This window comes from Ovis aries, chromosome 15 (genome assembly GCF_016772045.2).
Source record: "Ovis aries strain OAR_USU_Benz2616 breed Rambouillet chromosome 15, ARS-UI_Ramb_v3.0, whole genome shotgun sequence".
Classification (NCBI taxonomy): domain Eukaryota; kingdom Metazoa; phylum Chordata; class Mammalia; order Artiodactyla; family Bovidae; genus Ovis; species Ovis aries.
Genome location: NC_056068.1, coordinates 76,968,180 through 76,981,806, shown reverse-complemented (window position 1 = coordinate 76,981,806; position 13,627 = coordinate 76,968,180). Strand labels below are relative to the sequence as shown.

General features: G+C 41.0%; 2 protein-coding genes across 2 annotated transcripts; both read right to left on the bottom strand.

Annotated features, from left to right (window-relative positions):
• Window positions 1-339: 339 nt before the first annotated feature.
• LOC101123324 (olfactory receptor 4C45-like) lies at window positions 340-4,666 on the bottom strand. The gene is made up of 2 exons (XM_060400183.1): window positions 4,262-4,666; window positions 340-3,702 (listed from the first exon to the last, which is right to left on the bottom strand). The coding sequence occupies exon 2, from the start codon at window positions 3,700-3,702 to the stop codon at window positions 2,755-2,757; it is 948 nt and encodes a 315-aa protein (XP_060256166.1). The 5' UTR covers window positions 4,262-4,666; the 3' UTR covers window positions 340-2,754.
• Window positions 4,667-9,194: 4,528 nt separating this feature from the next.
• LOC101121544 (olfactory receptor 4C3D) lies at window positions 9,195-10,103 on the bottom strand. The gene has a single exon (XM_027979060.2). It carries the CDS (start codon window positions 10,101-10,103, stop codon window positions 9,195-9,197), a length of 909 nt encoding a protein of 302 aa, XP_027834861.2.
• Window positions 10,104-13,627: the final 3,524 nt, after the last annotated feature.

The following is a 13,627-nucleotide window of genomic DNA, read 5'->3' as shown; positions in this document are numbered from 1 at the left end:
CACATGAAAGCCAAAAGTTTTCAAGAAGAGAATTCTAAAGATTCAAGGGAAACATGAGAAATTTAGTTTATTGGCTATTTATGTTAGGGGGGTGCAAAATGGTTTTGGTAAAGCACTAAGGCTGTGGGTCACATAGGCTTAGATTTAAATTCTCATTCAGCCAAACTTTAGATAACTGATCTCTAGCAACGTAATTAACCTCTCTGACACTTCATTTCCTAACATATGAAATGGGAATATTAGTATGACTGCAATTATTGAGCTGTAGTGAAAATTAAATAAAACAAACATAAACCACTTTGCACAGGGTGAAAACATAAGTAAGAAAAGCTGTCATAATTTTTAACACTAGCATTGATTTATTTACCTTCACACCACCCTTAACATAGGTTCACCATTACGTTCAGGTGAAGAAATATTTAAGACAGAGATAAGTTCCACAGTTTGAGACAAATTAAAGAAAGACATAAATTAAGATCACAAATCTGCTTCCTCCAAAACATAAAATGAGTGGGTGCTCAGATGAAGACTTTATTCACAGAAAGGGCTCAGTAAACAGCTATCATTATCATCACTATTATCTTTGTTTTTACATCATCCTGTTTCATTCCAGCTTTCTTGGGGACTATGACTAGATGTTTAAAAGATATATGTGATTTTTTTTTTAAACACAGAATTGCTTACATATATTTACAAAATGATCACTCATCGGAGGTTATGGCAAAATAAAATATCCATTTTTTTAAAGCCTTTATATATACAGTGAGATCTAACCTGATAATAAAGTCCAAAGAACATGGGAAATGCAAAGCCAGCATCGCCTGATATTCAAATCCTTGGTTGAGAAATCTCATGAAAACAAGTTTCTGAGCTCTCCCTCAGAAATCACAAGCTCTGTACGGAGATCAGCCTTTTGGTCTCTGGAACTGAGCTGTCCCTTTCCTCTTTATTCCAGAGGACGGGATCAGGACAGGATCCACCATCAGTGAGAGCTTCTGAAATAGCTACTCAAGTATCTCAATGCTGATTCCACCAGCTCTCCCACTTGTCACTGTAGAGATATTTAAGGGCATTTTAATCTCAGAATAGGAAGTTGATGAAGGACTAGCTCTCAGTATTCAGAGACCTGCTCACTGGCTGACATGACACATTTTGCAGTGAAGTGCGGCTGGAATGAACATTTGGTCTCCCTGTGGTCGTGGTTAGTGAATAACAGCAGTGCTTTCTGGACTCCTCTGTCAGGAACCACTATCTCCAGCATCCCTTAGGCTCTGGTGGCATCTCTGAAGGCTACGACAATGTCTGAGCAAGTTTAGATTTTCAGCAGACTCATTTTCCCAATTTAGTCATTTAATCCTCACAACTTAAGCAAGTGCATAATGTTAGTTCCCTTTTACAGATGAAAAAACAACAACAACAAAAGAAACAGCAGAGAGGTGAAGCAACTTGCTGACACTGACAAAGCTGATTCACACTGTAGACAAGATGAGAAATCAAGACGTTTTAAGCCAAAGCTCTTAGCTCGGATTTCAAAACAACTGACTGTGTGATTGCTGCCAAGCTCTGGGACACACATGCTTGTGCTTGGTCACTTAGTCATGTCCCACTCTTTGTGACGCCATGGACTGTAGCCCACCAGGCTCCTCTGTGCATAGGATTTCCCAGACAGGAGTACTGCAGTGGGTTGCCTTCCCTTCTCCAAGGGATCTTTCTAAACCAAGAACTGAATCCACGTTTCCGGCTTGGTAGACAGAATCTTTATTACCCCATCACCAGCGAAAACCTCTATGACACATACTTGGTTTTAAATCACTGGTAATTTCCCATAAGAGTTGCTTCATTTTCAGAGTCTTCTTTTCCTTTGTTGGAGTCTAAAACTACTTTAATGTGCAGGTATTTTCTGCCTTAACTCTACAGACTTTATAAATGATGTTTCTTTTATGCTCTCCAATATTCTATTTCCAATTCTTTTTGTGAACTATTGTATACTACAGGGAATGATGGAAATGCAATTTTTAAAAACTACTTCTGTGTGCAAATCCTCTCTTCTTGGAAATGTGATAAGTAAAAAGTTGGTTTTTTTAATTATTGTAGTGGGAGAACATTTATAAACCTCTCAAACCTAGGGTGATCAGAAAAAGTATACTTTGATAAATGTGCTTTTAGAAGACTTTCTTTACTGTTCTACATTTTTTTCATGTATAGTCGCTTTCCCTCTTTTAAAATAAAGCTCCACTTTAGCTATTGTTCTTGGTATAATGAGTGTTCAAGAATGTTGCTGTTGATCTGTTTCATACCCACAATCAGGGCAACATTATGACTTTTCTGAGCCCTTGGTACTCTCATCCTCAAGGACCATTTTCTCCGTAAAATATTAAAAATCATATTTTCTGACTGCATTCTTATATAGATGACTATAATCCAAGTTGAATTTAAATTATATTAATTTTTTCTTGCTGTTTTAAAATTAAATCATTTCAGGGGCTCTTAAAATTACTGTGGATTCATGTTGATGTGTGGCAGAACCAATACAATATTATAAAGTAATTAGCCTCCAATTAAATAAATTTAAATTTTAAAAAGAAAACTTGTGGGCTGTAGGCACTGTGTCGACTATGCCTTAATGGATATCAACCCTGGCTTACAATATGTGAGCTCCTGAAAAAAAACTGATCCAGACTAATACAGGAAATAAATTTCTACAAAATATCACTAGTGTTGTTTTTTTTTTAACCTGAATACTCCACACAAGGTTTATTCATCATCAGTTTTCATTATTTGTCCCCAGAGCTTCTTCATGACATTTTTCACTTCTGCGTTTCTCAGGGTGTAGATTAACGGATTCAGCATAGGAGTTACTATGGTGCAAAACACAGCCACAGCTTTGTCAGTGGGGAAGGAGGCCGTGGGTCTCAGGTAGAGGAACGAACAAGGCACAAAGAACAAGATGACAACCGTGACATGAGAGGCACAGGTGGACAGGGCTTTGCGACGCCCTTCAGAGCTCTGAGTCCTCAGGGAGCGCAGGATGACAACATAGGAAGCAACCAGCATCAAGAAAGTTAGCAAACACAGGGACCCACTGTTGGCAGAAATCAGGGGCCCCAGAGTGTGTGTGTCCGAGCAGGCCAGCTCCAGGAGAGGTATTAAATCACACATAAAATGGTCGATGACGTTGGGGCCACAGAATGGTAACTGAACCATGAACACAATCTGGATCCCTCCATGGAGAAAGCCTAAAGCCCCAGCCGTTCCAACCAGGAGCGCACACACAGGTCGGCTCATGACAGTCACGTAGTGCAGGGGCTTACAGATGGCCACATAGCGGTCATAGGCCATGACAACCAACAGGACAATCTCGGCTCCAGCAAAGAAATGTTCAGCAAAGACCTGAGTCATGCAGCCACTGAAGGAGATGGTGTTCTTTCCAGAGACCAAGTCAAAGAGCAACTTGGGTGCTATGGAGGAAGAGTAGAAACCATCTATCATGGACAAATAGGACAGGAAGAAGTACATGGGAGAACCGAGGGCTGGGCTGGTGAAGACGGTGACGGAGATGAGCAGGTTACCCGCCAGTGTGAGCAAGTAGATGATCAAAAGCACAGCAAATAAGAGTGTCTGCAGTCCTGGATCCTGGGTCAGGCCCAGTAGGATGAATTCTGTTACATTGCTCATCCTTTCCATCAATTCATCTTGGTCCATCTGGAAAGATCACATTTTTTCTGAATGATGGTCTCAAATTCAATATAAAATAATTCACATGTACAGAGTCAACCTATTCGGTGATACACAAATACTAACCACAGTTTTCTAAAGTGACTTTGTAGTTTCCAGCAGCATCTTTTTGGGAACATCGTTGTTGTTTGCTCACTAAGTAATGTCTATCTGTTTTGTGACCCCATTCACTGTAGCCCACTGGGCTCCTTTGACCATGGGCTTTCCCAGGCCAGAATACTGGAGTGGGTTTTCCTTCTACAAGCACCACTTCCTTCTGCAAGGGATCTTCCCAACCCTGGGATCAAGCCCATGTCTCCTGCATTGGTAGGCACATTCATCTACCACTGAGCACCAGGGAAGGCTTTTGGGAACATTATAGTATTTCTTAGTGATATTTTCTCATCTTTACATCCAAATTCATTCTTAGAAAGTTTAACCTTCAATTCACATAATCTAACTACAAAAATTATTGCAGTGAAATAAAATTGGCTAATTAAGTTAACCTTTCTTAAATGGCAGGAAAAAAGAATTAGTTATCACTAACCTGGATTAGTTACCTGGAGATTCCTCAGTTTTTAAATGAACCACAGTCATTGTTTTCTTCCCACCAGGCATCTGCCCCACAGCTGCAAATAGGCTGTGTAAACTATCAAGAGGAACACTGGAGTTCTTTGTCTCTAGACAGCTCTCTCATTTTCAGGATTTACTCAGAAAATGAACTGTTAGTTAAGAAAGTGGTAGCTGTACGATTTAATTTTGACTCAACTCACTTTCTTGGCTTCTTGTGAGGTTATAGACGCATCTTCAAACATGCATTATAAACAATTATTCAAATCAGGAAAAACTAGTATATGACATTATAGAATGTATAAGTAAGTCAAATCCATTTGATTGGACATGGTTTTCTCAAATCAATTCTGCCAAAGAGTCCTTGGGAGCAGTGAGTCCCGAACAGACTTCAGCTTGTTGACTGATGGCTGTGTGGTTATTTATTTCAAGGTCCTCCTTTGCAATTCTTTCTTCATTGACTCTAGAGAAGTGCTTAACTAGATTTTCACAAAGTGCAGGGTTTGGTACATTGACCTGTCAAGTCCTCAGAGGATTAGTAATTGGCCCTGTTGGAATCTTTGCTGATGTATCAGCCAAGGACTTTCCTTTGCCCCTATCTGGCTCCCACAAACAATAATTAGAGGCCAGAAATGCAGTTGAATTGTGGTTAAACACATGCCTCTGGCTATAGTTAAGGCTGAGACTTGGTAAGGTAAGTGCAAAGTTTGGCGGCAGGGCTTTGTTCCTCATTTTGGCATTGGCGATCCTGGCAGAGGATATATGGGGTGATTTCAGGCATAGGTCAGAGTTCAGAGAATAAATTTCTCTCTGAAAATATGAATGTTCAAAAGGGTATGGTTGCTCTGAGAATGGAAATGACAGTCTTCAAAGTTATGCGCCAGCTTATCCTGGACATCGTGACATTTTTATGAGTGACTCACTGAGGAGACTTAGATGACAGGATTCCCAGTTCTCAAACACTGAGTAATTTAAAAATCATAAACATATAAACTTCCTCTGGGATGAGTACCTAGGTGACAGATTCTCATGGTTTCTGCGGTATTCTCATGGCATTCTCTCTACTCAGAGAGAGAATCATGGGAACTTACGGTAAATCCTAGGCTTTCACAGAGTAGCCACTGAGAAAATCACACCCAGCTAGTCTCTCATGAATAAAGATGTCCAGAGGCAGAGAATAGAAACACTACAGAAAGGAGGCTCCACTACTGTCTTCTGTCCCTCTGCTTCTGAAGCGATGAAGAGCCAGCTGGAACCCTGCGCAGAATCACCTTTCTTTGCTATCAGCCTTTACCTTTAAACCAAATGAACGTATTCCTGAAGTTCAGAAGCCATGCACTCAGCTCCGTCCGCCACAGTTAACAACTTTGCTCCTGTTTGCTGCCAACCTCACTCAAAGTCTGTCCCTCCCCCTTGATTATTTTGTCATACAATACACATAACATGAAATTTACCATTTTGAGTGCACAGTTCAGTGGCATTTAATACATTTATTAATACATTGTCATGTAAACATCTTCACAACTTTTTCATCTTCTCAGATTGAAACTCCACATCCGTTAAATCATTGCTTCTCATTCCTGCCTTCCTCCAGCTCCTAGAAACCATAATTTTACTCTGTCTCCAAGAGTTTTATTATTCTATACAATTAAATAAATTGAATTACGCAGTATTTGTCCTTCTATCACTGACTTATTTTACTTATAATAATGACCTGAGTTCATCCATGTTGCTACAAATGGCAGGATTTCCTTCTTTTTAAAGTCTGAATGATTTTCCACATAAGTATACACCACATTAGAAAATCCATTCATCTACTGATGGAAATTTAGGTTGTTTCCACATCCTGGCTGTTGTGAATAATGCTGACAGTGAAAAGTGAAAGTTGTTCAGTCATGTCTGACTCTTTGAGACCCCATGGACTATACAGTAAATGGAATTCTCCAGGTCAGAATATTAGAGTGGAAAAAAAAAAAGAATATTAGAGTGGGCAGCCTTTCCCTTCTCCAGGGGATCTTCCCAATCCAGGGATCGAACTCAAGTCTCCCACATTGCAGGGGGATTCTTTACCAGCTGAGTCACCAGGGAAGCCCAAGAATACTGGAGTGGGTAGCCTATCCCTTCTCCAGTGGATCTTCCCAAACAAGGAATTGAACTGGGATCTCCTGCATTGCAGGTGGATTCTTTACCAACTGAGCTATCGGGGAAGCCCAAAAGTGAAAGTGAAAGTCACTCAGTCATGTCCAATTCCTTGAGACCCCATGGACTATACAGTCCATGGAGTTTTCCAGGCCAGATTACTGGAGTGGGCAGCTTTTCCTTTCTCCAGGGGATCTTCCCAGCCCAGGGATTGAACAAGGCTGAAATGAACTTAATAGTGCAAATACTTCCTTGAGATCCTAATTTAAATTGTTTTGAATAAATATCCAGAAGTGGGATTATAGGACATACGGTACTTCTAACTTTGATTTTTTGAGGAAACCCCCTCCTGTTTTCCAAAGGGTCTGTACCAGTTTATATTCCCATTGACAGTAAGACAAAAGTCCCCATTTCTCCACATCCTTGCCAACCCTTTTGTTTTATATAATGGATGTTCTAACAGTGAGGGGATATCTCACTGTGGTTTGGATTTGCATTTCCCTGATGATTAATGTTGTTGAACATCTTTTTATATACTTGTTATTCAAATGTATGTCTCCTTTGTAGAAATACATATTCAAGTCCTTTGCCCATTTAAAAATTAAGCTAGTTTTGAGCATGTGAACACTAGGTTAAAGTGGAAGTGAAATCACTCAGTTGTATCCAACTCTTTGCAACCCCATGGACTGTAGCCTACCAGGCTCCTCCGTTCGTGGGATTTTCCAGGCAAGAGTACTGAAGTGGGTTGCCATTTCCTTCTCTAGGGGATCTTCCCGACCCAGGGATTGAACCTGGGCCTCCTGCATTGCAGGCAGACCCTGTACCCTCTGAGCCACCAGGGAAGCCCTTTAGGTACTAGATACCTAAGTAATTACATGAAAATAATAATTTAATTACCTAAATTTAATTTATTTTGTTTCTACTGAATCAGAACATTTGGCAGACATTGATTTTTCTAGTTCAACCTGAGTACATCTCTGACCATTTTCAGCAGGGTTCCACGTAGATACAGTAGCCCTTGACTAACCCATGAATAGGATTTCCTGAAATCTCTGTATGCATAGTCCATACTTTTTGAGTTAAATCTTTCTTCTGCTATGCAATGAGGTTTTCTACATGTTCTGTTTTGTTTCCAATAGTGACATAAATTAATGGAAAGTAAGCTGAAGTAGAATGGGGAGACTGACTTGGCCATAGCTGGGGACGTGCCCAGCTTCTCCTTTACCCCCACTTGCTCGTTTACCCCCACTTCTGCCTGTGCTATAGACAGTATCCTGTGTAAGAAGTTAAATTACTCCTTCCCCTTGCTTTACACATTATACATACTTCTGGGTTTTGCTTTCCTTTAACTTGGAGAAACCATTCTAGTTAGAGGCTACCCATCCTTCTATAGTCTAAAAGGATGAATCAACGTTTAAAAAAAAAAAAAGAGTTTTGTGACTGTCAGTGAAAGAGTCTATTAAATGACTATCTGCCTATTCACTTAAAGAAAGGAAGAAGAAGCGATGCCCTGTCTTAAGCAATGTCCTTGTAAATTAGAATCTCATCTGGCAAAATATTCCTACCTACCCTTTATTCTCCTTATATTTAGGAAATGCCTGTGTTTATCTAAGTTTTGATAAAATAAAAACTGTCCCACCCACCAGCAGTCTACTATCTTCCTGGAAACATGAGTCTCCTTATAGTTAAATATCTCAACCTGCTGAGAATCTGATGATCAGTGTGATGAGACGGTTGGATGGCATCGCCGACTGGGACATGAAATTGAGCAAAGTCCAGGGGCTGGTACGGGAACTCCCAGGGAAGCTTGACATGCTGCAGTCTATGGGGTCACAAAGAATTAGACACAACTGAGCAACTGAACTAAGCTGAATGATAAGAAGTGGGACCTCTCTAGTGGCTCAGTGGTAAAGAACCTGCCTGCCAATGCTGGAGATTTAAGAAACGCGGGTTCAGTCTCTGGGTGGGGAAGATCCCCTGAAGGAGGAAATGGCACCCCACTCCAATATTCTCACCTGGATTTTCCCATGAAAGAGGAGCTTGGCTGGCCCCAGTGCATAGCATTGCAAGTGTCAGACACAACTGAGTGAGCGGTGGAGCAGTGTGTGCTAATACCAGATCAATGCTCGATAAACCATACACCATGTAGGGGTGTCGGGGGGGGGGGTGGTGCAAGTGTATGTGGTCACGTGTGCACACCAGACATTTGTTTCAGAATTTCATACCACATTACAGTTAGTATACAATCATGCTTAGGTTTTAGTGTATAAACCTATTCTATACACTTCCACGACTTTAGTTCAGTCGATCTTAATTGTATTCCCTGTTTTCTCAAAGTGTCATCGCACTATAGATTCTTTCTGACATCACTGTCAGTATAAATCAGGTGCAGGTGAATCATCAATAGCTGTTGTGATCAGTACTCTGATGTGCAGAGTTGGAGGACCAGGTTAGTAACATTTCAATACGATTTTGCTAGTGACTGAGGAAGGCTCCAGCTCAAACACAATTTGGGAAGAGAAATGTGGTTCTTCCATGCTCTGCGGTTTAGGACAAACTTAAGAATTAAAAACATGAAGGAGAATATACTCATTTGCATGGTCAACAACACAGGCTATGGATATACTAGGCAAAATTTCAAACTATCAAATCCACTTTATTCTGAAATTTTTTGATGATTTCTCAACTTTCACAAAGACAGTAAGAATTCTTCTCTGAGAGTGACTGGTCATTTCTTTCCCTGGGTTCCTGTATCCTCCACCCACAATTGCTCATTTTTTCCAGAGATTTTTCAGGGCATTTTTCACCTCTGCATTTCTCAGGGTATATATCAGGGGGTTGAACATGGGTGTCAAAATACAGTAAAACACAGCCACTATCTTGTCAATGGACAAAGTAGATGACGGCCGCATGTAAATAAATATACAGGGCACGAAGAACAAGGCAACAACCGTGAAGTGGGCCCCACAGGTGGAGAGGGCTCTGCGCCTCCCCTCTGCACTGTGGGACCTCAAGGAGCGCAGGATGACCAGGTAGGAGGCAGCCAGCAGGAGGAAGTTCAACAGGCAGATCACGCCACTGTTGGCCACCACCAGCAGGCCAATGACATAGGTGTCGGTGCAGGCAAGTTCCAGCAAGGGGTACAAGTCACAGACAAAGTGATTGATCACGTTAGGCCCGCAGAAGGGCAACTGCAGGACCAGCAGGAGCTGAAGCATGGAATGCAGGAAGCCCCCCAGCCAGGCCAGCCCCACCAGCAGGGCACAGTGGTGCCTGGTCATGAGGGCCGTGTAGTGCAGGGGCTTGCAGATGGCCACGTAGCGGTCATAGGCCATCACCGTGAGCAGGATGATCTCAGCACCTCCCAGTAAATGGGCAACAAAGAACTGAGCCAGGCAGCCCTCAAAAGTGATGGCTCTCCCCACATACAAGGAGTCAGCAACAAGTTTGGGAGTCATACATGAGGAATAGCAAGTATCAATAAAGGACAAACACAAGAGGAAAAAGTACATAGGCGAGCCCAAGGTGGGGCTGAAGACAACGGTGATCATGATAAGCAGGTTGCCTCCAACAGAGACCAGGTAGACAATCAAGAAGAACACAAGCAAAACCCTCTGCACCTTGGGGTTTGGGGAGAGTCCCAGTATGAAAAACTCCGTGACATTTCTTGGACTATCCATGAATCGTGAGCTGCCAAAAGAACTTGGGTGGAAAAGGTTTACCAAGAGAAAATTGTTACTACCTCTTATAAGACATTTCAAAACTAAAAAATGGGGGAACGCAATGTGCAATACAATTAAACCAAATCCTGAACCCCAAAGCAAAAACATACATGTTATTTTCTACACTTCAAATCAGTGATTTTCCCAAAGTACAAAGCTAAATCACAGACAAAATAACTCTGCAAAATATTACATCTCTTGCTTTGTAACCATTAAGAATAAGTTCTCATTTTTTAGATTGATATCTTCAAGAAGTCTTTTATAATAAAAATTATATATATAGATACATATATCAGTTCATTAAAAATAGCCCGTTATGGGAAAATCATTTTCCTAAATATTTTTCATAGCCACACTTCCAACTCCCAATTGTACTGGTCAATGCACCTGGTTATCTTCTATACTTCCTCCACCATCCACTATAACCACGGAAATCATCCTTGACTTTTCCCTTCACTAGTCCATCTTATAATACCAAAATGAATCACTGCAGCTTTTCAAATCTTATTCCTTAACCTTCATCCATTCATTATTCATTCATTTATTTATTCCATAAACATTTTTGAGTACCTACTACACTATGGGCTTCCCTGGTGGCTCAGACAGTACAGAATCTGCCTGCAATGAGGGAGACCCAGGTTCGATCCCTGGGTTGGGAAGATTCCCTGGAGAAGGGAATGGCTGCCCCACTCCAGTATTCTTGCCTAGAGAATCCATGGACATAACAGCCTGGCAGGTTCTCAAAGGGTCAAACACACCTGAGAAACAAACGCCTTCACGTCACTGTCGCCGTACCCAACCACAGTTCTCAGCACTAGATTTAGACTAATTAGCAAAGTAAGCTGATGGGTGCTACAATACCATCATAGCTGGTATCTCCATCATCTTCCTCACCCAGACACCTGCTCAGTGGTCCACACTTCAAGCACAGTGAAATTTATAAAACTTACTCATTCAATCATGTCATTATCCAGTTTAAAATTCTTCAAAGATGCCTCTTCATAGTCAGGATAAAATCTAAGCATTTTAGTCTCATTACAAGTCCCTGGACCCTGCAAAGCCATCCCTGTTACCCTTCAGCTCCCCTCCCTGTTCACTACTGTGGACTACCCTAAATTTCTGACCGAGTCATGCTCATTCACACCTCATTGCCTTCCACGTGTCATCCCATCACGCCACCTACTGCCCCATCCTACGTACCCATTCCCATTTCTACTGACTGACTCTTAAACATCCTTCAAAATTTCCACAAGGAAAATGATCTCTTCCCTCACCTTAGTCTAGATTATAAGAACTTCCACCGTCCACCTACATCATGTCCACCCTGGACTTTTGCACACTATGCTGTGTTGGTCGTCCTGCACTCTCCCACCCTACATTAGGAGTAGCTTGAAAGCAGGAATTTTTTGTGCTAGGAATCCTCATTGCCACACCTGGGGCAGTGTTCAGTGAACATCTGTTGAATGACTAAAAATCTAAAATCAAAAAAATATAGGAAACTTATAAAATACCTGGATCTAAGAAGGTTGATTGGAGAAGGAAATGGCAATCCACTCCAGTGTTCTTGCCTGGAGAATCCCAGGGATGGGGGAGCCTGGTGGTCTGCCATCTATGGGGTCACACAGAGTCGGACACGACTGCAGCAGCAGTAAGAAGGTTGATAGCTTCCTATTAGAATTTCTATTACATTCTAACACAGCAGGTGACAGAACCAATAGAATTCTTAACAGGTCATCTGGTCCGTATTTCTGCATCATCTGGTCTTTCCATCTGGTCCGTATTTACGCATCATCTGGTCTTTCTTCCCCCCGCTTTGATGATATGTGTGTTAAATGCCTAAATAGGGTTTTTTAAAGTTCCTGCTGAGAGGAAAAAAAATGCAATGAGAAATTATCTATGATTTCATAATCTCTTCTTTGACTCGGAAATCTCCCACAATCCTCAGTGACCCAGGTTCAAAAACTGGATGAGGGATTTCATCTATTTATGGGCTATAGCAGACTTCTTAAATCATCACTTCCTATTTTTTCTGCTTAAAAACCTATTAAGAGTGTTTGTGACAATTTGACCCACACATCTTTGGTTTTGACCTTGACATACTAAGTAAGCAGCCCAAGTCACAGAAGCTAGGTTGTGGGATACTGAACACAGACCCCATAGGTTCCTACCCTCAGCCTATATGCCCTCCTACGCCATAAAGGGTCCTCTCAGAAGCCAGAATACAAAGTCCATGGAGCAGACAGAGGAACAGAAGACAGACACAGCTGCTCGCTCAGGTTTTTGCCAAGGTTGTGTATCAGCAAATCTTCTAAGGAAAAGGTGGGGGGAGTAATTACAAAAATAAATCTGGATGATTAGACAAAGTCTAGAAAACATTTAAAGGAGATTAAAATATAACTCTTAGTGCTGCCATCAAAAAGGAAAATTCTCAATTTTCTAGCACATTTTCCTTCCACTCTTTCTTCCATATATGGATTTTTGTCCACTTCTCACTTATCCTTTTGAAATCATGCAATATACATAACATATAATCTTGATTAACATTATAATTTAAACATTTCCCATATCATTATAAACTCTTTAAACATTATTTTTTATTTTTCTAATTTATTTATTATAATTGGAGGTTAATTACTTTACAATATTGTATTGGTTTGGCCATACATCAACAAGAATCCGCCACAGGTATACACGTGGTCCCCATCCTGAACCCCCTTCCCTCCTCCCTCCCTGTACCATCCCTCTGGGTCATCTCAGTGCACCAGCCCCAAGCATCCAGTATCATGCATCGGACCTGGACTGGTGATTCATTTCATATATGATGAATCTAACAATAAGTCATTGTTTCTAATACCATGAAAACCTCAACATGCATTAATTTATTTCTGGGTTCCTAGGATAACTTCTCAAATGAATATACAATGTGAAAGCATGAACATGTTAGTCACTCAGTCATGTCCAACTCTTTGCAACCCCATGGACTGTACCCAGTCAGGCTCCTCTGTCCATGGAATTCTCCAGGCAAGAATACTGGAGTGGGTTTCTATTCTCCTCTCCAGAGGATCTTCTCAACACAGGGATCGAACCCGCATCTCCTACATTATAGGCAGATTCTTTACCATTTGAGCTATCAGGGAAGCCCCATATGTACAATAGAGCATTACAGATATTATAAAGACTTTTGATATCTCTAACCAAAAGGGTACCACTCCCAATTTACACAGCTATCACCAAAATGCATTAGATTCTTTCTTTCTTTCACCCAGGCCAGCAATGGATATTGCAATTTATTTATTTATTGCTAAATTTTATCTTTCTTTTTTTCTTTTTGTTTGACCACTGCTGATGGTAAACAGCTTCTTGTGTTTTTCTATCAAATGTATTCTCTTTTTGGAAATTGTTAAAGTTGTAAAGAGCAATTTGGAATGAACTTAGAAGTAACCTAGTAGGTGACTGATGTTGCCCAATCTTAGACTCTCAGG